This window comes from Tinamus guttatus, unplaced genomic scaffold (genome assembly GCF_059628265.1).
Source record: "Tinamus guttatus ecotype Peru unplaced genomic scaffold, ASM5962826v1 Tinamus_guttatus_pri_ptg000085l, whole genome shotgun sequence".
Lineage (NCBI taxonomy): Eukaryota > Metazoa > Chordata > Aves > Tinamiformes > Tinamidae > Tinamus > Tinamus guttatus.
Genome location: NW_028288619.1, coordinates 1,615,910 through 1,643,282, shown reverse-complemented (window position 1 = coordinate 1,643,282; position 27,373 = coordinate 1,615,910). Strand labels below are relative to the sequence as shown.

At 37.9% G+C, this 27,373-nt stretch overlaps 1 protein-coding gene across 2 annotated transcripts in view; it reads left to right on the top strand.

The window, feature by feature from the left end:
• The window catches only part of BCKDHB (branched chain keto acid dehydrogenase E1 subunit beta), a 112,793-nt gene that overhangs the window by 14,378 nt on the left and 71,042 nt on the right, over positions 1–27,373 (top strand). For both annotated transcript variants that reach the window (XM_088520300.1, XM_088520301.1), the window contains exons 4-8: positions 7,178–7,311; positions 7,962–8,117; positions 12,208–12,316; positions 18,116–18,213; positions 22,117–22,227. In XM_088520300.1, the coding sequence (XP_088376426.1) occupies positions 7,178–7,311; positions 7,962–8,117; positions 12,208–12,316; positions 18,116–18,213; positions 22,117–22,227 (608 nt within the window). The remainder of the gene's footprint in view (positions 1–7,177; positions 7,312–7,961; positions 8,118–12,207; positions 12,317–18,115; positions 18,214–22,116; positions 22,228–27,373) is intronic.

Genomic DNA, 27,373 nt, shown 5'->3' with positions numbered 1-27,373 from the left:
ATTTCGTATTTGTTCGAATTGCTCTTTTCAAAATCATTGATTCTGTCAGTGGAACAAATGAAGTCAGGATAAACCTGGGAGGAGTTGCTGTTTTCTAAAACACATCCTTTTCTTTTTTTTGGGCAGTACCATGGTAATTAGAGCTTCTTAAGAATACATAATTTTTTGTGCTAAATTTTTTCTCTCAAATGAAAATTAAGAGTGCTGCAAAGAGGTGAAACTAAATAAGATTATTTATGTGTCATTTGACCTTTGTAAAAGTTTTTATGGATTAAGAAGTCTCTATCCCTTGTGGAAGATTAGGGCATGTTAACAGGGGCTTTGCAACAGCAGAAGTGGAAGCAACTAATTTAGTGCACATGCATCTCTGTTCTGATCCCGTTTTCTGTCATTCACAGCTTTCTGAATACCTTCTTTTGACTCAGCTGTGTATCTGGTTGTCAGAACAGGACTTTTGGAAAAGTTAAGGGAAAAGTGGTAGAAGTCTGCCATGGAGTTAGCTGCTAATTAATCAAAGATTGTATATATATTTTTTGTTATTCAAAGTAAGTAAATTCTGAGCTTTTTGGAAACCATAGGCCGTGGATACATAGTGTGTAGTGATTTTGCACAGGGATGTGTATGCCTCTCCTATAACAGACCCACCTCATTGCACTCAAGGCTTTCCATTGACTCAAATGATAGCTAAAGCTTGGCCAAATGAGTGTAGGGGACTGAGCTGGTAAGAGATGTCACTGAGTTCTTGAAGTCTGGTGGGGACATTTGGGAAAATTAGGGGTTCTGGACTCGGTCCGTGCAGATCTTCATCATGAGATTATGAGAAGTTGTGATATACTTAATTAAATCCTTGTCATTTCGTTGGGTTGCTTTTTGCCTACTAAGAAGGTGAAATAGTCTATTTTAACATGGACATATATGCAAAAAAAAAAAAAAAGGCTTTTCAAATGGCTCAGTGCAATTGTGTGCATAGATTCAAAACAGAAAGGTAAAATGTCCTTGCATATGCAAAAATTATGCCTTACTTTGGATATGTACATATTAAATTTGCACTTTCAGTTGGAAAACTGATGTGTTTTCCTGGTGTTTGCTGCAGAAGAAGAGTGCCTATTGCAAAATCAGTTTGAAGCTGAGGACCTGTGACTGAGATTTAAATACAAGGAGTGTTAGCACAGATGAAATTAGTAGCAATTTAATACAGCAGTTTCATGTTAGGAGTTCTAAAAGAACAGAGATTGAATTTACTGGGCTACTTGCAGTAATATTGGCCCTCGCACTTGTCATCTTCCATTCCTCTGATACTAATTGTAATCCTTACTGCACCTTTAAAAGGGGTTGTGGGATCTGTAAAGTCTCATTACTGCATAAATTGTTGTATTTATATTTTTTATTAAAAAGGTATTGTAGGCACTCATCTGAGAAATATCCTAGATATTGCAGGATTTGAACAGTTCTCTAAAAGCAGATCTTGATCATTTCTATTTGAATTTCCTGTACAAAGTTATCCTCCAGTGAATAGCAGAGAAACTCATCTGCAGGCACTTCGTTTCTTTTTGGACCTTTGTTTCTGCATGTGCATCCATGACTGGTGCAGTTAATAGTGAGCTTGGTGGACTCCTCTACTTGACTTCTCATGAACTTCTAAAATGAAAATTAATGATTACCAGGCAAATATAATGCTGCCCGGTTATATTAAAAACTTCATTAATAACAAGAGTCAGTACTACCATTGTTTTCTTTAAGACACTTTTTTAACAGAAGTGATGTAAAAGTGGCTTAGAAGAAGAAAAAAAAAAAGGTTTTCGCCACCTTAATCCACTCAGATCTTTCAAGGTAGGTTTTTAGGGAGCAGTGTGAAATTTATTGGAATTGGAGTCTTTGGTGGTATGTTAGTGTATGGAAGGTTTGCTATCATTCGAATGTCATATTTTTGAAACTAAATTAAAGCAGGGACATGTTTCATTGCAAATATTGAAAGCTAAAATACTTTCTTCCTGACTGCTTGGAACAAATAAGGATGAAGCAGGCCAAAGCACTAATGCGCAGTAATCGTCTGCATATGTCTGCAAACGTGTGTTCTGTTAGGTTGCTATGAAACTTTGTATTTTTGGAGGACAAGAACGTGCCTGTAAGGCTGTCTAAAAGTTGTGCCCCTTAGGCAGAGGGTCAGGGGTGACTCGTCTTTTTGTGGGGTACTGCGCGTAGTGTTTAACTCGGGGTTTGGAAAATCCCAGCGGGCGAGCCTGACTTCTTCAAACATAGGCATTCAGAGGAAGATGCAGGAATGAGCTAAAAATTGCTTTTAATCAGCTATTGATTTTCTTTCCCTGAAGTTTTTAATCCCGTCAGGTTTGCTTTCCTTAGCTGTGCTTCCAGTGTGTTTATTTCCTCGCTTACCGTGCGCCTAATCCCCCTCGTTTTGGGGATGAAGAGTCGGAAAGAATCATCCCTTTTCCACGGAGCCAGCTTGTCAGGTTGCCTCCCTGTGTGCTGGGAGAAGGGCCCCAAGCTGCTCGGGTGGCCGAGGGGCGGGATGTGTGTGTGAGCCCTGGAACAGGCTGCCCAGAGAGGCTGTGGAGTCTCCTGCTCTGGAGATCTTCCAAACCCACCTGGATGCCACCCTGTGCCCCGTGCTCTGGGTGTCCCTGCGTGTGCAGGGGGTTGGACTGCATGTTCCCTAGAGGTCCCTTCCAACCGCAGCCATTCTGGGATTCTGTGCTCTGCCCAGCAGGCTCCAGGCCCCGGGGAGCGCGGTGCCCGTCTCCGCGGCTGGCGCAGGTGGTTTCTGGTAACGCAGACGCCGCCGTCGCCCGCAGCCAGAAGTTAGTGTGTGGGATTCGTGTCCGCTCGTTCGGAGCGGCTTGACGCACGGGCGCCTTCCAGGAAACGTTCCTTCATTGATATGGAAATGAAATATGAGGAGACAAAGTGTCTCTGGTTATTAGCTGGATTTCAGATGAGTGAGCAGCTTGCAAAGGGTGATATGAATGACCACTTTATCAATAGAGGCTTCCTTCTCATAGTTTGAAAACACATGAAAGTCCACAGGATTCATACCTTTTTCAGTGTTTTTAAATAGTTGGTGTTAGTTTTATTAATAATTTCCATATTGTGTAAATAAAAATGCATGGTTTCAACTATACCATACAATTTTCAGTGTTCAGGGAAATTAATAAATTTGCTTTATTCTAATCATGTGTATAAGGTCTTGTCTTAAAAGATCGGGTTTTATGAAAAACAAAAAAAAACACTTCCTGAAATTCTATCCAAGGCTATAGCTAGGCTTTCCTGTCTGACAGTAGACTAGTTGTGCTTTAAGTCAGGCTTGTAAGAAAAAGTGAGTATCATTATTCTGCATGTGAATTCAGTAAAATAAACTAAAAACGTCCCTGGCTAGTAGGGGTCTTGTTCCGTTAGTATTAGCTGCCTCTTCCTTTGGTTGACTCCGGGTAATTGTCTTTACCATTCCAAGCTCTAGCATTTCGAGCCTTTGGTTCTGAAAGTCCAAATTAGGCCCTCCAAGTTGTTCATTTATAACGGTCATGTTCTATTTCATATTTGCTTTTACTGGTTTTCTCTTCATTTCTTTTATCATACTACTTTGATAGCACTATGCTGTCTGTAATTTAGTATCTCAAAAGTGTTTTGGGTGTTTTATATTTCAGATCATATAGAGGAATAGTAGTGTGGTAGATCCAAAATGCTTTTAAATCAATGCACTTACTTCAAATTAATATCAAACGGTCAATTTAAAGCTTTTTATAGACTATTAGTTGCAATTCATTTTAGATGTTCAGATACGTTTTGCTATGAGGGGACGATATAAATGTATTTATAGAACCAGTATATGATGTATTTCAGGTTACTGTCAAAAGAAATGTGAACAAAGAGTAAGATTAAGTAAGCTTATCTATCTGACTTTTCCTTTCTGGGCCCTTTTCAGTTCTCATTGTTTTGTTTCTGTTCTTGTTTTATTTTTTAAATAATTGTGGTAGAGCTTTAAACCAGGCTTACAACTGTATTTTAATAAGCTAGTATGTGTTAAAATGAAATTTGTGTTAAAATGAAATTTATATGGAGAAAAAGAGAATAGTGATTGAGTACTTTGGTTTCAACATATTTTATTTTATTTTGAATTTAACTGATGTTTTTATATCGGTCTCTTCTAATTTTAAGTGTTTTCTAATTACTTCTGCAATCGGCGCTCTGGTTACCAGCTTTTTTTACTGAAAATCCTGTTCCTATTGTCTGTTTTCAATTCCCTGCTGTTCTTGGTGTTCACAGAGAATGGCTGTATCAAAGCCTCTGCCTGGCATCCTCTTTATTCCGTGTAACAAGCCATAACTTTCTGTACTGACACTTCCCTTGCGTTATTCCACCAGCCGCGTTGCTTTGTGATCGCAGTCAAGTAACCGTTTGGTTCACACGTTGAGGGTAACTCTTCCTGCTCATTTATTGTTCTAGTTTTTATTAGCTGACGCGGGAATATCTCAGATCTTTTTTCTTATGTGATTGTAATCTTTTGCCACCCTGTTTTATTCTTATGGTATCTGTGTTGCATTTATGACTTGGCTCCATAAATTCAATTTTGGCAACCTGAGCAGTGATAAAGTAACACTTATTGGTCAAGAGTTGGTAGAACATGAACAAAATGGTCCAGAAGGACAACGTGCTGCCTCCTCTGTAGGTCAGGGATACTCCTCATGGGATAGAAATGCTCTCCCTTTTGTCAGCTCTTTAAGGGAAGAAGTAATTCCTTTTTCATGCATGTTTTGAAACATTTTAATCGAAATCCTCAGCCATAAAGCTGAAGGGTGTCTATAAGAAGTGAGTATAATTTATGGAGATAATAAAAGCAAATTATGTTTTCTAATGAAGATCTTGCCTACCTCCAGATTTTTTGGAGCATTCTGTTGTCTTTTTCCTCATTTATAAAGTAAGACCTTCAGGGCTCGATCTGTTTATATGCAGATACAGTGCCAGGCAAATTAATAGTATTAATGCAGGATGAACAGAGAAATACCAGCATGCTAAGGCACACTACTTTAAAAAAAAAAAAAAAAAAAAAATCCAACCAACCAAACAAAAACACCCCAAAATCTCCCTCCAAAAACAGCAGCACTAGGTGGTAGTATAATGCTACTGTCATTTTCTTTCCATGTGTCATTTTAAGTCTGTGGAATTATAGGCTGCTTTCAGTCACAGTATCTACAGAAATTATTAGTGTTCTTTTCTTTCTTTTTTTTTCCCCCTCCTCCCATGAGATGTGAAACAGTGGGGGTGACTCATACCTAGAAATTTCCACCAACTTGCTCATATACATCTTGCGAACAGGAGGTAGTTGCTTGTTTGACTTGTGGTGTTCTCTGATCTGCAAGATACTTTGTTGTGACTCAGAGGTGATCAGACTCATACCACTTGGCTGATGGACATCTGAATGACAAAATAGGTTATTTCAAGAGCTATGCAATAATTTTGTTAATTACTGAGCTATCTACAGTAACACTCTTTTTCAATGGCATTGACAGAGGAAAAGAAAGCTAAAAGGTCTTCAGAAATTAATTTTGAACCAAAAAGCGGTCGAGTGCACGTGTGTCTTAAAATTACTCAAGGTTGCTATAGTTTATGTTGGAAACAGTGATTTATGAGAAATGAATAGAAATTGTAGAAGTTCAGGATGGCAAAGTTGAGGAAATGTTGCCTTCCTCCACCCCAAATCTTTAGGAAGTTTGAAAACATTTCTACTAAGTTGTGTGCAAAGTTGTGGAGTATCCTGCAGTCGTGGTAGCCATTCAGAGTTGTGATGGTTTCGGGAGCCTCATTGACAATGCCAAAATTTTAGTATCATTGGATGGCTTTTATTTATTTATTGATTTAACCCTACATTAAATGCGTAGTGTCTTAGCCACGTCCCTGCTGGGAGGAAAAGGGAGGAATTAGAGGGAGAGCCGAAAACTAATTCATGATTTGTCCCAGCCCCCAAAATCTCCCAAACAAAGTAACCCTTAAAGTAAGAAACTGGGAAGACTACATAAAGCATGTGTGTTCTTTAAAGCACATGTCCGAGCAGTGACATAGAGCTGCGGATAACAGTTCAGTTCTGGTCATTTCTTTTCTAAAACCTTCTGTTATCTTTCCTTTCTCCCATGTATCAATTTTCAACTATTGAAAATGGGAGGTATAGTTGTAATTATTTTCCTTATTAATTTGTTATTTTCTTTATTTAGTTGTTGTTAGCTTGTTGCATAGCCACTGTGTCACATGCTTGCTTTTTTTTCCATCCAGTTAGAAGTCTTTGCATATTTGTGCATAATAGTAATAGACGCCTATGGAAACCGGCCCCTTTCTCGGTGCTGAGAAAGGGAAATTTAATAGCATTGCTAAGTTTCATGTTCATCTGCTGGGGTAGTACTGTTAGCAAACATTGTCCCTAGATTGTACAGAATAAATTGTAGTGGCCTTAAAAACCATCTCCTATATTCTTTTTGCTTTAATTTCATGAATTGGAGATCTGTCTTCAGTCATCTTCTAGACTGATGCATGTTTGCAACCTGAAAATGGCAGAGACGTGTGTTGGGGTAGAATGACTTCTTTGCACTCTAAAGGTGAAAGTTAGATGTAGAAAACAGAATATTGAGGTTCCTGCCTTGTGCCCCAACAGCAGGGACCTTCCCTTGCTTTGCAGACAGGCCGGCCGCCCCGGTGCGTGCGGTTTGCAGCTTGCTGCGCTGGGCGCTGCTTGCCGGAGCGACGGGGGCTCTCGTGCAGGTGCCTTGGTCAGTCGGCTTGTGTTCATCGTGGGCAGACTGAGGAAAAAAATACTTCTCTATTCTAAGCCTTTTTTAAAGTATGTAAGTATTCTGTACTCCTGCCGTACAAGCATGAGTTTCATGCTTATCTGTATGCACATCAGAACAAATGATTTTCTTTGAAATGTTAATAAGAACACTGTAAGTTACATCAACTGTGCCTGCATATTTTTGTTCTTATCTTTCTCAGAGCTGTCACGAGACAGAGTGAAAGAATTATTACTTGTCCCTAGACCATGAAAAAAGCCCATCTGAAGTTATATGCTTAACTGCAGAGGATTTGTTTGTAGCTTGAGTATTTCCAGGCCTAAAGGTAGTGTTTTCCATTTATTGGTGGTATGTCAAAGATTTTTCTTTTTCTTCTTTTGTAGGTAAAGACAGAGTTTTCAACACTCCTTTGTGTGAGCAAGGAATTGTTGGGTTTGGGATTGGAGTTGCTGTTGCAGGTGCTACGGCTATTGCAGAAATTCAGTTTGCTGATTACATTTTTCCAGCATTTGATCAGGTTAGTATGAGTAAATAAAGTAAAAAACTCATGACTAATTTAAATGACTCTTCCAATACTACTAATACTTGTCTTTTGTCTGCTCTTTCAGCAAAGATATCTGCAACCATATTATTAGTATTTAATACATGCTTTAAATAAACTAGAATGTACAGGGTCCAGGTTGAAGGGTGAATAAATAATGCAGATGATAATGCAGTTTGAAGGCAGTGTTGTATGGTTTGTTTTTATTTTTGGTTTTGTGGCCATTGTGGCTTAGGCAGACACACAAATTCAGACCCACTTCCACTTTATGCTGTTGCAGCCTGTTGCATGGCCATTCGATAAAATGAGTCTTTGAACTGGGTTGGTGGACAGTATAGTGACTTACATAGGAAAAGGCCAGGGCTGTAGGGCTACTCTTGAGACACCTTTGTTGAGTGGTCTGAATTGTCGCCTTGCTTCTCTTGGAAAATGCCCGCTCCTCCCCCGACTTAACAGGAGTCTTTTGCTTCTGAATTGGTCCTCTTACATGCATGAAGCAGATAGTGTAAATATATCCTGTGTTTTACAGAAGTTGATACATGGTTAAAGGTAATGGACTGAATGTTACTGTAGCATATGAAAAGCCATTTTTTTTTCTTTTTTTTTTTTTTTAATTCCCTCCCCAGATTGTTAACGAAGCAGCAAAATATCGTTACCGCTCCGGAGATTTGTTCAACTGCGGCAGTCTCACCATCCGAGCCCCCTGGGGCTGCGTGGGCCACGGAGCCCTCTATCACTCTCAAAGTCCTGAAGCTTTTTTTGCTCACTGTCCAGGAATAAAGGTAATAGTCACTCTTAATTTGTTTTGATTCCTTCAAGTGAAGGAGAACGGATAGAAGTTTCAAGTCATAACTTGCATTAAGACAAATGTAGTAGCCTAGTATGCAACAAAAAATTTGCATCAAAATATGTTAAATGAACACTATTTATAAAGTTTTAGCTTATAAAGTATGTCCAGAGCTAAGAATTTATAGTCATCACTGAAGTAATCTGAACCTAATTAGTACATTTTGTATTTTGTTTTGCACTTGAAAAACATGTTTTACTTTTGTCCAGTATAGTAAACAAGATGAAACCTAATATTAACTTTTTTTTTTCTTCTCTCTTCCTAGAGACATTATCAAGTCAATATATATGAATTAATTTGTGACTTCCTGGTGGAGGGATAGGGGCGGGACCTGTCATCTCAAGTCAATACGTGTGTCCTAAGAGCATATGCTCTGCCGGCTGTCCATTTTTCCTCAGTAAAGTTTTGTCTGTGGACTTGTACTTTTGGATTAATTGGAATCCAGTCCACTGAGGAAATGACTCATAGGTTGATTAATCTGCATGTCTTTGAAGCAAAAATAGTATTTGTGGGCTTGAAGACAGGTGTTCTTTGTATATCTGGCATTAAAACACTGTCTATGTGTGATTTTTTGGTGTTTCCAAAACTTCAGATATAACTCCTGTGAGGGACTCTGTAGTCCTTTCTCCTGCCTGTTTTTCTTTCCTTAAACAAAAGAGCAAACCTATGATGTCCAGAAACCTGTGCGAACTAGAACCACCAGATCAAAATCTTACTTCACATTTGATTTCATGGTATTTGAGAAACGGAATGTATTTTTTAATCTTTGAGTGTTGCTCTATTGCACAGTATTTCATGAATATCTCATATCAACTTTTGACTTGAAAGTAATTCAGAACTGAAACAGAAGATTTCCCTGAAGACACTTTCAGGGATTCAGGTGCTTTAGAGACTTGTTTTGAAACTGCAGCAAAGATTTGATTCTGACTTTAGTTGCTGCATCTAGGAAAAATTAGCAGTATGTGTTGGGAGGAAAAATTGTCAGTGCAGTTCTGGAAAACTTAACAGGCTTTAAATCAAGTGACTTATTGCAAAGAAATCTTGGTTCAGAAAACGTCCATTAAATCGATTGTCCAATAATTCCTGTCTAATTGTAGACAGGGAAGTGGGGCAAGAAAATAGAATTTTGTCTAAAAAGCACAGCATAGAGCACTCAAAGCGTTAGTTCACCCAAGTATTCTTGGTGAATACTTGCCTTTGTATTCTTCTACTGAACTTGAAAAATATTTACCTAGGTAGACAAAGGTAAACTACAAAATCTTCTACAATGCAGCTGAATCAGTTGGTTTATTGAACTTGTATAAAGACTGATATAGGAGAGCTATTTAACTTCTAGTATTCAGTGAGATACTGATGATGGATATAGCTAATACATGTTTATCTCACGGATGACTCTTAAATCTTTATACCAAACAAAATGATGGGATTTTTGTGGTCCAGTCTGGTGAATAAGAATTCCTTTCTAATCTAGTACAATGTGGTGTTACTGCACAGTGTAGATGCATATATTGCAAATAACCTTCCAGGTCAGCATCATATACTGTAAATCCGAACTTTCTCAAGGACGAGATGGACGAGTAAATGGAATCATAGAATTGTTAAGGTTGGAAGGGACCCTTATAGATCATCTAGTTCAACCCCCCTGCACATGCAGGGTAAAAAGGAGAAAATATGAATAGCAGAAAAACATGCTGGTGTGTGACTTGCTGGAGCTGCTCTGGAAAACCTATGTGTTGAAGGAGCCGTAGGGAAGGAGGTGAAAAGAAGGTTGCTGAGGGCTTGAAGGAACTCGGAGTAAAAGTTTCTTAGCTGAAGTGCACCTCGCTACAGCTAATAGCTGTGTCTCAGAGCAGATGTAAAATTCTGAACTGATGGATCAATGCACAAATATTCCTGAAGAACAAAGAAGTATTTGACTGTGTGTCTTTTGAATATTGCATCTTTTAAAACCCTATGCTCCTTTAATTATTGCAAGGATGCTTGTTAATGCACTTCATATGTTTTATATACCGTTTATATACTATTACACTGTTTTTATACTGTTCACTGTACTACTTTACCAATATATGAAGTGTATTCCGTAGATACGTCTTGGTATGTTAATGTTAATTCAGTGAAGGTTTTATCTTCAGATTTGCATGCCAGTTTTCATACATACCCAATCCTTGATATGTGTATTCTGCTACCCAAGCGAAGCTGTGCTTCTGGTGCCTGTGCTGAGGTCTCAAATCTGTGAATACTGTGTTCAAATTAGGCCACGTGTTTCGAACTGGGGAGGGTAGGATGCATCTTTGGGGAGGACAGTTTTCAAAACTGCTTTCCTTCAGGGATATGCAGTTGGTTCTTGACTTCAGGTTGTGATACTGTTTTTCCTTAGGTGTAAGATGAGGTTTAGGTTTTCCAGGCAACGTAGTGTTTGCACAACCCCAACTATTCAGAGTGGGGACCAATTATTCGTGCTTAAGACCAAGCTTGCTGGAATGGCAAGGGCACTGGATGACTGTGTCTTTTGTCAGCTCTTAGGGGCATTTCAATGGATCAAACTGTCTCCTCAAACTATCTTGTTTACTCCCTGTATCCCATTGAGAGATTGCACCAGAATTTTTGCTGTAGCACCTAGAACTTTCTTTGTATTTCCAGTTTAAATGTCCTGACCAACTTCTGTCTAAAACTTACCTGTTCTTTATTTTCTTATCTTCCATGTACTAACAGAACTACTGTTTTTCTTTGGTCTTTGCTTTGTTAGACTAAACGAACTAAACTACTGAAGACAGATTAAATAATTTATGCAGCTCTTTGGTAACAGTTCCTTCATTTTCTTTGAAAACACATTATGAGTCACAAAGTATTCCAGCAGAGTTTCTAGCAGTGACTTCTGCAATAGCAGTAATACTCGGTTGTCTCTATTATGCTTTTTTGTGGTTATACTACACAGGATCTTAGCCAGGCTGTGAGCGAGTAATAGCTTCAGCTCTTTGTCTGAATTTCTACTGCTGAGATCTAAATAAAGATTTTATTTAGTGCTTATGTGTGTGACTATTCACTATGTATTGTTATGTTTCCTTTTGTTTTTGTCAAATCATGTGATTGCCATCTTTCTCCTTACTATCAACCTCTGTGTCTGTGGTGGCTTGTACATTATACATTATACATTCCATTTTCTGATTTAAACATAAATGTATAAAGGAAATGCTTTTAAAACAGGAAATCCTACTGAATGATGTTATTTGTGTATCTCCTTAGGCTATGTCAGTTATTAAATGTTTTGTTAAAATTTAAATAGATCTCCCTTGTTTAGAAAAAAATAGTTATAAATTAATCCATAATTACCTATTCTGTTGGCAAAGCATTCCTGTTTATTACCTTGTACTTATTCCAATATCTAAATGACATCTTGAGCCCCTACTTATTGTTTTCCCCATTTGATAGTTGCTTTAAGTAGTTTTGAAACTCTAAAACCAACAGATTTCAGACTTCTGACATGAGTAAAGGAAGTCAACTCTAACTATTGCTTTTTTCAATTTTCACTTGCCTGAATTAACTTTGAAGACCTTCCTGGCGCTTTGAATCTTTACGCAAACAACTCGGGATTGCTTAGCTAAAAAAAAAAAAAATCCGTCATCTGTGTGTGCCATTTATAATTTACTGAAGTAATGCTTTAATAGTTTTTGAAGTTGACAGGCTTTCTTATCTTCAGGCAGGTTCTTATCTACCTCAAAATGTTATGAAACCTGTGAGTTCAACCTAATCTGAGGGAAGTCCATTACACACTTAAGTCATGCTGCAGAAGTGAACAATTCAAGCCTCATTAATGAACAAAACTAAAATAAATAAATAAAGATAAAAGTTAGTATGCATCATAGTAATGTAACATTTATGTTAATGCATTTTGTATCTAAGGACTGCTCAGTCTACATAATTTTGTTGAAGGCAACCAATTACTGTTATTTTGTTTACTGCAGTGCTAGTTGATAAGGCATGTAGCAAAATTACATTAATTAAACTGTTTAAAAATATTTTTACAGATTGTTATTCCAAGAAGTCCTGTTCAGGCCAAAGGATTGCTGCTATCATGTATAGAGGACAAAAATCCATGCATATTCTTTGAGCCTAAAATACTTTACCGAGCTGCAGGTAAGAGATTTACGTGCTATATTTTCCAATAAAACATTTATTTTATGCACGTATATTTATGTAGTCATAGCTAAATTGAAAGAGTATCAGAAGAAGAGTAGTTGTTTGATGATTTTGTCCTTAGAGGAATTATGAAAGCTGTATAAGACTTATAAGTTTGGGTACAAAGATTGGTGGACATTTACAGTCTGACTGATGCCTAGTTAATTCTGGAACTGGAGTATTTTGTACTGTTATGCGTTAAAAAAGGGATGAGCAGAGCTAAAAGACATTACCCCATATCCAATAGTGCTGTGGCTATGTGTACAAATGAGCAGGACATGAATATTTCAGTTTGAGAAGTATTTGCTGTACAGAAAAGTGAGCATTTGATGGTTTGAATAATGCAAGAATGAACTTGCTTTTGTTAGGATACTGACATTACGTGATTGTTTGGGGACTTTTTTACTTGGGACAAGACAATATAAACATGAAACAAGTTAAACTGTTTTTCTGTTGATAATTCTATGTATTAGAAATTGCCGTTTCTTTCTATTTTTCCAGAAGAGCTAAATGTCACTGTTACCACAAAGTTAAAGTCTCTTTGATCTGTTTGATTTCTAAAATCTTGAAAATCCATCCCTTAAATTGTAATCTTAGAAGAAAGCATGACTGACTTTACTTGCTACCGTTTGTTTTAATCACTGTGAACTTTTTGATTGAAAGTAGTTTTAGCAGATATTGTTATGTGTGATACTTAGCAGTGTAATCTGTTGTTGCTTGTCCTCATTGTAACAGTTAACTTGTGCTCTCTGGGTTATTGACACAGGGCTGAGAACAGGTAGTGAAGAGAACAGCTACTGGAACAGGCTGCCCAGAGAGGTTGTGGAGTCTCCTTCTCTGGAGATCTTCCAAACCCGCTTGGACGCAGTCCTGTGCCACGTGCTCTAGGTGACCCTGCGTGTGCAGGGGGGTTGGACTAGATGATCTCTAGAGGTCCCTTCCAACCTTAAGCATTCTATGATTCTATAAAACAAATTGCCTATGGAGATATGCAAGGTGATTGGGTGAGCAACTGAAATGCTGGGAAGATGGCTAATAGTGCCAGAGGGAGAGGTTTTCAAAGGAAATTAAAAGAACATCAAAACTATTGTCCGTGATAAAACAGTTCCACTTTTTATTTCACAAATAAAGCCCACTGCAAATTGTCTCAAAATGGAAAAACATAGAAGAAATTACTGTCGTAATTATTTCTGTCAAATGTTCTCACAAATATACTACAAATTTGAGCCTAATTCACTAAACCTGCCAAGCAGTATGTCAGGTTAGTGTTGCCTTGTAGAAGCTCTTGTGGACCAAAAGTAGTGATTCTGATGCTTGTTTTAACTAAGGAGCTAAAAAGACCTACTAGTAACTCTTAAATATTATTTCCAATGCCAATTGTAACACACAGTTGCAGATTTGTTGATTACAGGGCAGGCTGTTTCAAGATTCAAGGGTAGCTTTTTGTAACAGTTATGTACTGTGTAAAACAAACAAACAAAAAAACATTTTTTTCCAGATCTAAGGGTAGTCTCTAAGGTGAAATAGAGCTGTAATGCAGAGTATTTCAGTGTGACTATCACATGGATAATTCGATGGCCTTATTTCAAAGATGCTTAAAATATTTTTCTTAAAATGACATAAGGTGAATTTCTTGCCAAATGAATACAGGTCGTGTGTTTGTGAGGTAAAACTAAATATGTTTATTAAATGAATGTTCATTTCTGTGTTAATATTTGCTATCCAAACAAGCCTTTGTCCACAGAAAATACAAGAGCAAAGTCAGGCCTTGAGCCCTTGAGCCTTCGCTGTATTTAGTCCTCCCCGTAGTGGGGTGGCTGTCACGGTGGCATTGCCTGCAGGTCTCCTCGTCCATGTTGTGATGACCTCAGGAGGAACAGCAACACCCAAAGTGAAGCACAACTCACCAAGGGTGTCTTGAAAACACCCTTGGTTTGAGGTTTTAAGCAAGTTTGAGTCTGCAACTGTAAATCACTTGGAGAAAATCTCAGAACCCATTCGTAAAATACCCACTGTTGGAGTTTCAATATCCTTCCATTTCTGTTTTTCTTCTGACTGTACTTATCAGTGAGACTCTCTTGCTCCTAGTTACTTCTCCCCTACAGTGAAGTAGTCACGGTGCTGCCTCGGTGGCCAAGGTGCTGGGATGGCTGCTGGCTTTTCAAACCTGATCTGCCTCCTCCTCACCTGTTTGCTTAGCTGTAGCTGAGGACTTGCTCCTCCTTCGTGGGCCTGGGCTCTTGGGAGGGCTCACGCTGGTTCTCTGGTTACTTGCTTGAACAGTTACGGCAGCACCATGAACATCTTGGTTGCACCTGTAGGGAGAAGGGAATGGTTTTTTACCTTCTGGATAGCGCTTTACCTTTCAAAATTGGCTGTTTGCCAGTCTGGCAATGCTGTGTGGTTCCCAGGAACAGGTGAAAGCAATTGGCTTTGCTCTTGAGTGTTTTCAGGAAGATTTTTGTGTTGCTTTCCTTATATATGTTCTTCAACCTTTTTTGCATAGAGACACCTACAAAATCCAGAACATATTATCATTGCTTCAGAAGTGTATCAAGTGTGCTTGGATTGATTACTTTCAGATTTCAGTAAACTTTCAGTAAAGAGTATCATAAAAGATTTGGAACTTCACAGAATCACAGAATGGTTGAGATTGGAAGGGACCTGTAAAGATCATCTAGTCCAACCCCTCTGCATAAGCAGGGACACCTAAAAACCACTTTAAAAAGCATTTACTTCAAATCCTTTTGTAGATGGTGTTCTACTTAGGTGTGAATATATTTAGAGGTTACTCCAGATATAAAACACTAGTTGCGGTGTTTTGTTTGAATATGAGCCGTGATGGTCGTTGGAGACTTATGTGCACGCATTTAGTCTCCTGAGAAATATTATCTTGCCTTATGTAACTGGAAACCAGCAAAGAGGTGCTAACCTTTCTGAGTAGGCTTTCGGAGTAAAAGCCTAGTGTTCCTGTTTATGCAGTTTTGTGCACGCATGCATATATATGTATATACAGTGTGTGTATATATATATATATTTTATATATACACTTATATCTTTATTTTTATATTCTGTATAAAAGGATAAAATTGTCTGTGATAAACTTACTTCTGAGATGATTATGTTATTGAAAGTGCCATGGTGACATCCCCCTAAATGTCAGAGATGCTTAGAAAATATCCGTATGAAAAAAAAAAATGAGGAGACTTTGGTTTTTAGAAAGTAGTTAACAGCCTGTGCAGTGTCAAGAGTACATAATGATTATGAATCAAAGGAGAAGATGAGTCACTTTGACATTATCAGGTTTAGACATCTTGTGGAGAACCTAGTCTGGTGTTTTTTGACCTTTTCAGTTTCATTTAATTGTACTATATATGACATCCGTGGGGTAGAAATAAATACGACTTGCATCAGTGGTTGTTATAGAGACAAGACAGGTAAGATGAAAAAACATATGTTTTCTTCTCGGTGTTGAGACTGCTCTTTCGGGGGGGGAAAAAAAAAAAAAAGCAACAGATGGTGCAGCTTCTTTTAAGTTTAATTTGCAATGGATTTTTTCTTTGATAATTGCAACTTTTTGTTAATTGCTTTATTTGAAACCTGTGTTTGAAATGTTTGTTTTGCAATATTTTACAATATTTTATTTGATACAGTCATTAATAGATGAAAGACTGCTTCATATATAAACATCTTTGTCCTCGTTTGGTTAATTATTATGGAAGGGAATGAATAGGAGAATTTCAGATGCTGTTCTTCACTTGGCTACTAAACAGGGGGAATTTTGCAAAGGCATTTAAACAAAATCTTGTCAAAGCTGGACTTCCCTTAACATCTTCTGGTAAGCTGAACTACAGATTCGGAAGTGTATGGAAGTCTAGATGAGCTTTTCCAACAGATCTTTTGTTGAGGAATGGTTTAGTTGTGAAAAGGAATCAGCTAGTTTGTGTAGTTGTGTCTTATATTTAATGTCTGTAAATGTATAAGACCACTATATGAAGGAGATTGTTTCACATGAACTTTCTGATTCTTTTGTTGCTAACATCCAACTTCCAAATCTTCTTTTATGCTATCTGAGTGCAAGTGCCCATGTGGAAGGCTTGCCTGGGCCTCGCATCCCTCTTCATTTCCCCATCCCATCTTTTCTCTGGCCATATGCCATTCAAATAAATGGCTACAGGAAGGCGCTGAACACAATACTTAATAATAATAATAAAATTGGCTATCAATATCTGGTTTTGTGCTGTGTTACAAAATCTCCTTGGACTTGAGATGGAGGACCAGGTGGGCGGGTGTTGCTGAATTATGAAATACACTGGAGAAAAGCTCCTGTACTGTCTTCTCTATGCCCCCTCAGGGAAAAAAAGATGTCTCTGACATAAACATAAGAAAAACACTTTTACTGTGAGGGTTGCCAAACACTGAACCAGCCTGCTCGGAGCTTGTGAGGTTTCCATCCTTGGAGTTATTCACAACCAGACTGGACAGAGCTGTGGGCAGCCTGCTCGAGGTGACTGGCTTGAGCAGGGGGTTGGGCCAGATGATCTCCAGAGGTCCTTTCCACCCTCAACCCTTTTCTAATTCTGCAAAATGTGCAATATTTGAATATTACGACTGGCAATAAAATTTGATGTAACTTAGAAAATCATTCACCATATGATTTATTAAAATGATGTTCATATTATGTAAGCCAAAAAAAAAGGACAGGTCTTCCTGTCTATATTGGATTTGCCATTTTAATGAAGGTAAAATACTAAAAGCTTGCTTTGTCCCACAGATATTACTCAGTTCTTAATCGTTCCTTTAAGAAGCAATTTTGCTCTGTAGGAACTGAATAACTATTTCTGGAACTGTAAACAGATTAACAAAAATAAGGGTACCTTCTCTATTAATAGATATTGTGTATTTAGAAAAATGCTAAGAAAGTCTTTTTATTTACTATTGGCTTTTTGATAAAAAAAAATATATGATTTGTTAGTGCATAGTCTAAGTCCAAATAATAAAATATTTATTTTTGTATATGGTGTATGGATGTCTTTTGTCATTAAAATGGTGAATATATAGAGTTTCAGATTTGGAGCATTGGTTCAAAACAAACCCAAAAGACCTGAGGTATTTGCAATATTAAATGGAACTTAAATTGCCTGGAACCACCTTAAACGTTTTAGAGAAGACAAGATGCTTAATTTTTGTCTGTGTTTTTTTTTTTCTAATGGTACTATATTTTTGATGAATAAAAAGCTTTTTCAAAGCAAAAAACTTTGAGTCACTTGTTATTATCAGGGATTCCTGGAGGCCGTTTCTGTGTAGGTTCTGAAAACTGATTTTCCTGTAATTTTGACATATAAATGTGGAGCACCGTTCTGAGCAGATATCAGGAGAGTGCTGATTATTTTTTTTTCCTTTTCCCTGTAAGTTACTATCTATACACTCTAGAATTAGACACGGTATTGATTCCTATCAGGTGTAGCGGATCTCATGCTGCTATTTTTGACTTGGGGGAACACTGGGTCTTATTACTTTACTAGTTGTACATATCTATTTTTATTAGATGCTCTAAATGCCAGTGAAAGGGATCTATAGAGTATGATAAAATACTTCTAATTATAGCTACATCTTTGGAAATAAAAAATATTTGATTTGCTTCCACTCTACTGTTTTAAATGGTATTATTGTTATTTTTTAGGTATATATTTTTCTGGGATATTACTGAATATTAATGGCACCTAATGATTATTTTTGTCTTTCTTCTTTGTTTAGTGGAACAAGTTCCTGTGGAGCCCTATTACATTCCACTGTCTCAAGCTGAGGTGCTGCAGACGGGCAATGATGTGACGCTGGTTGCCTGGGGGACTCAGGTCAGGAAGGTTTTTGTGAGCTGTTTGTCCCTGGACGTGCACTTCAAAGGTGTTCGAGTAGTGTCAAGTTCCCCACGCTGAACCCCGTGCCCCCTCAGTCGCTGTATGTTTGAATAAGCCATTGGCCATGTTATTTATAGGCAACCTGTTTTTTAGCGTGCCAGGTATTAGCGTTTTTGGATGAAGGTGTGGAATTGTAAAAGAGTTCCCTCTGCAGGAGGTTAATGCTTCATCCATAATTATAAGGCTTACGGATTTAAGAATGTAGCTGTGAGATGCAACTCTGAGGAAGATGATGGGAAAAGGCAGTTCAAAATATTAAGCTGAAAGAAACCACTTTTTTTCTGAATTTACATATAATTTAAATATATTTAGCTATAATATAATTCAGATATAATATAAAACTGATTTAGATATAACAGGTCCGGTTTCCCCCCTCTTCCTCATCTCTGCCACCCTCCCCACCCCCACCTTCCAAACCCAGAGAGTTAAAATACAGAGAAAAGTTAGACAGTTTCAAAATCTTTATACAAATAGTGATCAATGCAGTTTTCATTCTGATAATTTCAGAATATGATTGAATGCCCCATATTAAGATGTCTAAATATTGAAGAACAGTTGAAAATGCGTGTTCATGTTCAAGAGTTACAGAACACAAGTTTGACTCTGTTTTGGAATTACTAGAAAAATATTTGTATTGCTGGCAACCTACAATTAGGAAAACTACTGCTTTCTTGGCATAATTATAGATGAAAAGCTTTCAGAGTGGGAAATGAGCGGTGTAAATTCCATCAGTAAAGTATTGAATTAGTGGACTCTTTAAAATTTTGATCTATAATCTTCGTTGGTTTTCTGTGATGGTTTCCTTGTCCTCAGATTACTTGATATTCTTTGTATCTGGTTATTCCTACTTCTTTGGTATTATGCAGTAAAATTAAATTATAGGTTCCTTACTATTACTCACTATTCCAGCAGCAAACTATGTTTCTCCATATTCCCTCATGTGAATCAAATGCACATTTGTTCTGGGTAATTCCTGCTTCATTTGAATAAAATCTTAGTGCTTGTGGTATTCCCCAAAACAGAAATGAGAAATAAGCCCTGAAGGTGTTAATACTGTCAAGGTATCAAATAGTGTCAAGAGGTCTTTGAGTGACTGCACTACATTTTGCAAGCTGCAAAATGCCTTTTTTTTTTTTTTTTTTTTTTTTAGGAAGTGTTAAGATGTTAGGGCAAGCAGCTCTTTTGATGTGAAATGCAGGGAGGCAGGTGCAGCCCTAATCTGATTTTGGAGCTGCCCAAACGTGCGGTGTGTTTGTGCTGTGCAGCTCAGGGCTCCTCCCTCCGAGTCCCTGCTCCTTGGGGTGAAGGATGAGCGTGGCGGAAGGATATCCCGTGGCGGACGGGTACGTCGTGGTGTGCACCAGAGCTGCTGAACACCTCGGTGCAAGTGATTAAATCCACGGGGTTGTTGGTGTTGCCAGATGTGCTTAGCCTTTGCAGCTCAGACATGCGCAGTGACCGGGAGTGCCTTGCAGCCTCTGTGCATTTGATACAGCCATGTGCAGTAGGTCAGCAAATCCTGATTTCTCTTTGGCCAGTGGACAGAGTGATTGGACATACTCAGCAGTTACTTCTCTTGTGGTTCTTGGGTACTGGGTAGTTGCTTGGGCGCTGCCGTGAAGGTTGCCAGAGTACCTGATTTTTCCTTTCCTCAGTGGTACTAGAGAGGGATGAGAGGCTTTTGGCTCCTCTCCAGTAATGCTTTCTTCTTGCACCCACTGTTGCAAACATTAGTCCTTATTGTACTCTGTGTACTCCGTAAGCATTTGCATTTATACATCAGAAACACTGCAAGAACATCCTTCCCATGTCCCTTGCTGAAGGCTCCTAAGACTCCTACCTTTTATTACAGCCACTGGTTTATTAGAAGTTTAAAGAAAAACACTATAAGATTTATGTTTTTATTGTTACAATACTTGCATTGATTTATCTTTTAAAATAGTGCTTTGCTGTTTAGCTATTAGAGTATATAGATTTGTGTTTAAATCCTTACTCGTTCTGTTTCAGAGTAAATTTTGTTCTGTGTGGAATTTAGTATTTTCCTTGCATTTTCTGTAATTTTCTTAAGGCGTTCCTTAATACAGAGATCATGTTGACATTAAAATTATTAAAAGCGATTTTACCTCTTTATTAAACAAGTGGCACATTTAATACATTAACACTTCTGCCTCCTAAGAATCCGTACAAGCAGTAGATAGAATAAAGGTTTAAGAAATAAGTAGGATGGAGAGAGTGAGGAATAGACTAGGTGAGGCTCACATCTGGTCAACAGAATACCCTGTTGCTTTGTGGTTTCCCTTCCAAATAGAGAATACTGGTGAGGTGCTGCTCTTGCTGTAGCTGCCTACTCGTATCTTTTGCTGGAGTTCGTCTTCATTGGCTTGAGTGCTTCTTGACACTCAAAAATAAGCTGAAAATTTCCTTGTGTATGATATAAATATCTCCACAACTGGACTTAACTTCTCAGTAATACTTTAGGAAGAGGGGAATGCCCTAGTAAAATGGTTCAAAGAAGTGTGAACTGAGTTTCCTTGCTATTTTTGTCAGATGGCAAATCCCGTTATTGAAGACTCTCTACAACTGAATTTGCAGTCGAAGCCACTAGAAATAGAAGTCTTTGGACTCTGCAGCTGAGAATAGCCCTAACTTTGCTTGTAACATCCAGCAAAGGTGGCAAATTGCCTTTTGATTTGCGACTGCTGTGTCTACAACTGTGTGCTGTCCAACACTGCGGTAAACTAAACAGGGCTGAGACCTGCTGTTTGACCCCCGGGCAATTGCCAGTCTGACCATGTCTAAACTATTAAATTCTGTTGTCAGCCAGCTATTTACAGAGGGTAATCTGAGTTTCTGTGGTTATTTTCAGTGTCGGAGCATGTGTGCACTAAAATGTATGTGTGTATATTCGTATTTTGAAAGAGCATACTTACAAAAAGCAATTCTGCTTAAAAAAAGCCGTGTAACAGAAAGTCAAGATTTTTTGAGGGCCTATAATATTGCTTTCTTTTGTGGTTCTACTGAAATGTACCTCATGAAAAGGGTGTTAATATAAGTAGATTCCATTACAACTCTGTTAAGAAGCACTCACATAGGCTGCTAAATAGATTACTTGACTGAAAAATGAAAAATGCCTATTCTAAATCAGTGCAAACCTTTTGCCAAAGGGGAGATCTTTTTTTGTTAACTACAGTAACTAGATAATGTGACACTTGCAGTTTTTGATTTTAAATTGTGTTGGAAGACCAGTAAATGGTCATATTGTCAATATGGTTTTGGGAGGACATGAGTAGAAGCAGTGATTTCTGTTTTTACTAATCTGTTAAAAAGATAACACTTCAGAAAGGAAATGATCACGTGGCAGTCTATTTCATTTTTTGCAACTGTAGTTATGCAAGTAATGCAGTTACTATTTCTGATTGTATGAAATGTTTTTCGTTGGACTTCCTGTGACTGTTCCATCAAAATACCCTAATCTGATGATTGGGTCTTTGGTTAGTTATAGCCCTGAAAAAACTCGAACCCCCAAGTCCAAACTGGACATGTCTATTAAAATAGCGTGGCTTGATACTATTTACTGAAAGATGCTGTTCTGGAAAGTAACAATTTTGTTTTCACTTAATCCTTAATTGCGGCTTTCTGGTTTTGAACACTGTGCTAAACTATAACAAAAAAATAAACAAGACGAATGAACTGAGTAAATGCTACTAGATAAACGAATAGCAAGCTTTCTGCAAATCATTAAGATATACATTGTCAAGACAAGTAATGATTTAACATACTTTAGAACATCTTAAACACTTGATTTCGGTTTAACTGGGTGATAATATGTTGTCTTTTCAGGTGCATGTGATCAAAGAGGTTGCAGCAATGGCTCAAGAAAACCTTGGTGTGTCTTGTGAAGTTATTGATCTGAGGACCATCTTACCCTGGGATGCAGAGACGGTTTGCAAGGTAGGAAAATGCTGCTTGTTTAAAATAATAAGAATGAAACAAATAGCAATAGCTGAAATGTAAAAAATGAGTTTGTTTTTTGCAAGTATTTGAGGGGTCAGTTTTTTATTTTGTATTACATAGGAAGAGTAAATACGTGTTAAATGGATCAGACATTTGCTTTAGCATTGACAGAATTATATTTCAGAGTTACATATATATTTAAAAAAATTTTTTTTTTTGCATTGAAGACTGCAGGATTTAATCTGGCTTGTACTTCAACTGCTTTTGTGATTTCTGCTTCGTTCTATCGTCTCTGTCATCCTTGGGTATGAAATGATTAGATTATTTACATATTTTTTTCTTGCTCTTTTGCAGCAGAAGTCTATTTGGTTTTAGGTATGTGATTATGTATCTTGATTTTGTTTATTCATATTTCTTTAGTTAGGCGTTTTGATGTAAAATGTATAAATCTGAGGCCTGGGGAAGACAGGCAGCATATACTATTCTGAAACTATCCAGTCTGAAATCCATGGCTAATGTGAATTATCTACCTGCTACAGAGGAGTCTTTGAGCAAAATTCCCTGTAAAGTCAAAGCCCTGGGAAGTGAACTTGGAGTAGAATAACCGCACATCTTACTAGCTTAGCAAAAGTCTTTAGCCTGGTTAAAGCTCATCATTTTAAGTGGTATTCAGCCTTGAGTTTAGTCTGCATATCTAGATGTATATACTTTCACACATATGCATGTACGTATTTCATGTAAGGATATAAAACGAACTAGCTAATCCAGTAGATGAGGGACCATCAGAATGCATGATTTGAAAATATTACAGTTGAGTGAGAAATTAATAACTTTGTTCAAAAATCGGTTACTAAAATCAAAATCAGCCCATTCTAAACATTTGTTTTCACATTCATGACATTCTTCAAATCTGAAGCAATTTTTTTTTTCTTTTTTGGTCTCGGCTAAGAAAAAACAATATGACATGGTCAAGATATAATAGTACTCATGGGTAAAGGGGAATCCCAAAGGAGTGGTTGCTTCCACTGTAGCAGGGTCCCTTTGAGCAGCTTGACGGGCGCTTCCAGAGCGGGTGCCGAAAGCCGCGGGCGCCGCTGCGTGTTCACAGGCTGCGTCATCCGCCGCAGGGCTCGTGAGAAGCGGGTGACCAATGCTAAGCTTGCCTTACCTTTCTGCTAGCAAGCATGTGCTGAAACTGGAAAAAAGAATCCCAAGGTACTGTTTGTGCCAATTCGGAAACTAAAAAAAAAAAATAAATCAGAGCTTCTGAAAAGGAAACACTGTATTTGGAAATTTTTAATCGTTTGATGTTTTTGCATTGTTTCTGAATTAGAGATGCATTTATTTGTGCATTTATAGTATTTGCATTTTTTTATTATTTTAACAGAGGTTAAAATAAAAGGATAAAACATTACATGATAAAAGCATGAATAAATGTAGATTCTGCAAAATAAGTGCGAGTATTGCTACTTTGGGCAGACTTTTCTAAACGGACCTTTGCTGTAGCTACCTCATGGCAGTAGCTCTGAAGTCTCTTACATGAAACCCTCTTGCTGCAGCACTGGGAACCTCTGCTAAGCAGTGTGTCCCAGTATAAAAGCTGCTGGACCTGCTCTGGTGTGGCCAACATGGTCAGCACGCTCTGGACTGGGAGACCCTTTCTGACTGCGCTGGTGCTTTTCTTCTCCTTCCTTATGGGCTATTGCCTCTTAGAGCTGAGGCAAAGCTTTGCCCGTCGTGCTGCACTAAGAGCTCCCTTGTTTTAAGCTATCTCTGGTTGTGCTCAAGAGCAGGATGGACCATTGGGCAGCTCTTTTATGGTCAAGTCTATGTTTCTCAGCACTATGAATTTTGCATTTTTGATTTTTGAGAATTATAAGTGGAACTGCATGGAGCAGACGATGGAAGGAAACAACCATGCTGGGAGTCCACTACTGGCAGTGCTTTGTCCACTTGTGCACGTGTTACTGGTTGTGTATTTATGTGCATAGCTATGTGCTGCTTCATATAAATTTGATTTTCTCGCTTGAAGTGGTTTCAGTGTTTGGTTTCAGTGTATTTCACATTACTTGGATGTACTTTCTAAAAAATGAAACGTGTTAAACTGTAGCCATCGATAGAGAGAAACTTTGGCAGTGGTTTGTTCTCTTGTACACTATTTTAATTTATTTCTAACAGATCCTTCTTAGACAATTATATTAATGTTTTAGCTTTTTTGCCTTTTTCTTCCAAAACATCTCACCGAAAGAGGAGTCAAGACTGTCTCATTGAATGTCCCTGCATTGAAACATGACCGGGGTAAAAATGTAGCTATACATATTAGATGACAGGCATTCTGCAGAGCTTTCTACAAATTCTTTCAAATCTACTTTAAAAATAAGATCAAAATCTTCACAAAATATTTATCTTCCATCCTAAAAAGCCTTTTAGGTAACTCTGGCTTAAATAAAATAATGAATGGAACACGTAATTCTGTTACTGGTAAATCTGTTAGTGGGCTTACTATTAAGAGTTAAGTGAGCTATTTCAAGAGAAATGCAGCACACATTGGCTAGGCAATGCATGTAATTATTATAATAAATACCAACTAGTAAATGTTTGGCATTGTTCCTGTGTTAGTACGGATGCAGACTGGCCACTCATATGGGAGAAACGTTAAACTATTTTCCTATAAAAGCCCTGTATGTTTTGCTTAACTGAAAATAATCAGTAGTTTGCATTTGGTACTTAGAAAGTTTCAGCGTTAAAAGTTAGTATATGCCCCAAATGGCTTTTACAGTAACTGCCAACACAAATAAATAGAAGGATGGAGCTACTTCCAGCTGCTTCCCAGAGCTGGTTCCCAGAGGGGCCGTTTGGTGCCATTGCTGCAAATGGCCGTTCAGAATCAGTCCCTGACTTGCTGAACGTTGGTTATTCCTTCCCTGTGATGCTGGTGTCAAGAACCAAAAGAAACGTTGGTGGTGCCAGAGGAAGCTTTCAGCTGCCCGTTGAGCTGCTGAGGAGGCCCATGGGCAATGGGACCGATCCTAGCCATCCTGCTTATGGCAGCCCCATAAGTCTTAGGCTGGATTGACCCCTTTTTTCCTGAGGTTCGTGTGACTTGATGCAACCTTCTATTCACATTTAGTTCATACCAGCCTTAATATTTCAGTTGTACTTCCCTGTTATTACATATCTTCCATCTGTCCCTTTCCAGAAGGTGGGAAGCTTTTATCTGTCTGTCTCTTGTAAGCCGTGGTGTTGTTCCTATACAAGTGCCCCAGACCCCGTCCAGCCTTGTAAAAGACCCGTGTCCTCTGGGGTCCGTGTCATTCCGGCTCTGTAAAGGAGCTGTCATCTTACAGAAACTCTGTGTGTTTGCCAGGCTCCTCTCTTATGATTTTCCACCATTGCAAAATAAAAGCTTGTCCTAGGAACACATATGCATATAAAAATATAATGGGAAGTTTTACTTGCCAGTCTCCGTACTTTTTAAACAAAATGAAGCAGTCTTCAAATCTCGGGGAGTAAGCAGGCCTCTAACCTTAACTGTTACTGTCTTTAATGGTGAAATCACTTTAAGCTTTCAATGTACCTATTTTAAAACATGCTCAAAAGTAGTTTTGCTTAATTGGGAATGTATACAGCTTTAAGATTTATTTGATAAACTGTGATGTAGGAATGAAGAGGGATGGTATGAAGCTTTGGACAAGAACAGTAATATATCAAGATTTTTGTTGAAAATATCTGGCATAGTCTATTTCTACACAGAAATATATCCACAGAAAATTGTCATCAAAATCCACATTTCATAAAACTTTGGGAAGCTGTACTTCACATCTACCACCAGAGGCCTCTTTTTAGCCAAATTAAGCAGCTGCTTTGACTTTGTGTTGCTCCTGTGGTTTCATGAGTTACTTGGCCTAGACTGTTAAAAGGAATTCAATATGTACCAATGTTTTCTTTTTGTTTAAGACTTTGAGCTCAGTTTTGAGATAAGCTAGCACTTGTCATTGGCATGCACAGGAGACAAGGGGATACCTACATGGAATATATGACCTGGGCTTTTCGTGGACCCAGCTTCTCTTGGGTGCAATTTCTGGGAATGGTGGAAGTGCAAAATGGGGCTAGACTTCTCTTTTGTGAAATTTCAGATGTCTAAAAAGGGGTATTCAAGTCTGAGCTAGTTACAGTAGGTCATAGCAGTACTCTAGAGAACAGGAAATCTCCTGAGGGTGATTTCATCCCAGCTGTTTTGGCAGCCTGCTTTGTGTTGAGACACATTGGCCTTTGGAAATGCTCGATTGATAAATAAAGTGAACCCTGATTGACAAGTTTAATGCAATATTGGGTGAGATTATTCCCACCCTCATTCTTTAGTTGGGAGGTGAAACCTCCTGTTGACAGACCAGAATCAGCTAGTTGGCCTGCTTCAAAACTATCAGATGTTTCTTTGCTAGAATAAAAGTGAAGAAACTGATATACATAAGCTTCACTAACATTCAGAGAGGTTTTCATGAAAGAAAGATTCTCCTTTCCTTAAACACTATATGTACAACTGTCCCTTGCTCCAGAAAAACTGATATAGCCTGTTCCAAGCTGCTTAGTAATATAAAAATTAGCATTCTAATTCTGCATCAAGACACATAGTTAATTTTACAGACTGACAGCTTACAAAAATTTTGCAGGAAATAAATATTTTAAAAGACCTTAATTTTGCCATGTATTTTATCATCTATGTTGTTTTTCATAGAAATGCTGACAAGATTAAAAAAAATTGTATAAAATATGGTACATTCTATAGTTGTTCATGTATTTAAGGTAAATTTGTCATTTGGAGCAAAATTCAAGTAGCTAAAATACAAATTTGTGCCTATGTTTGATATGCTCAATCCCATGAAAGATTGTTATGTCCCTTCTAAGCCTTGCTTCCGAGTTTTAATATGCTTAGAAAGTTAACTTCAGAAATATTCTGAAGTTTTATGAAGTAGTTGTAGTGGATAAACTTTATTCAAAATTTCACCTTTTTTTCCTTTGGCAATGGCAAAGAAGATTTTTAATATATCACTTTGATTTTATTTTCTGACTTTATCCATAGGTTTAAGCTAGGATATTTGTGTGCTCCAAGCGTCCACAGACTTAGCACAGTCTGTGGAGGGTG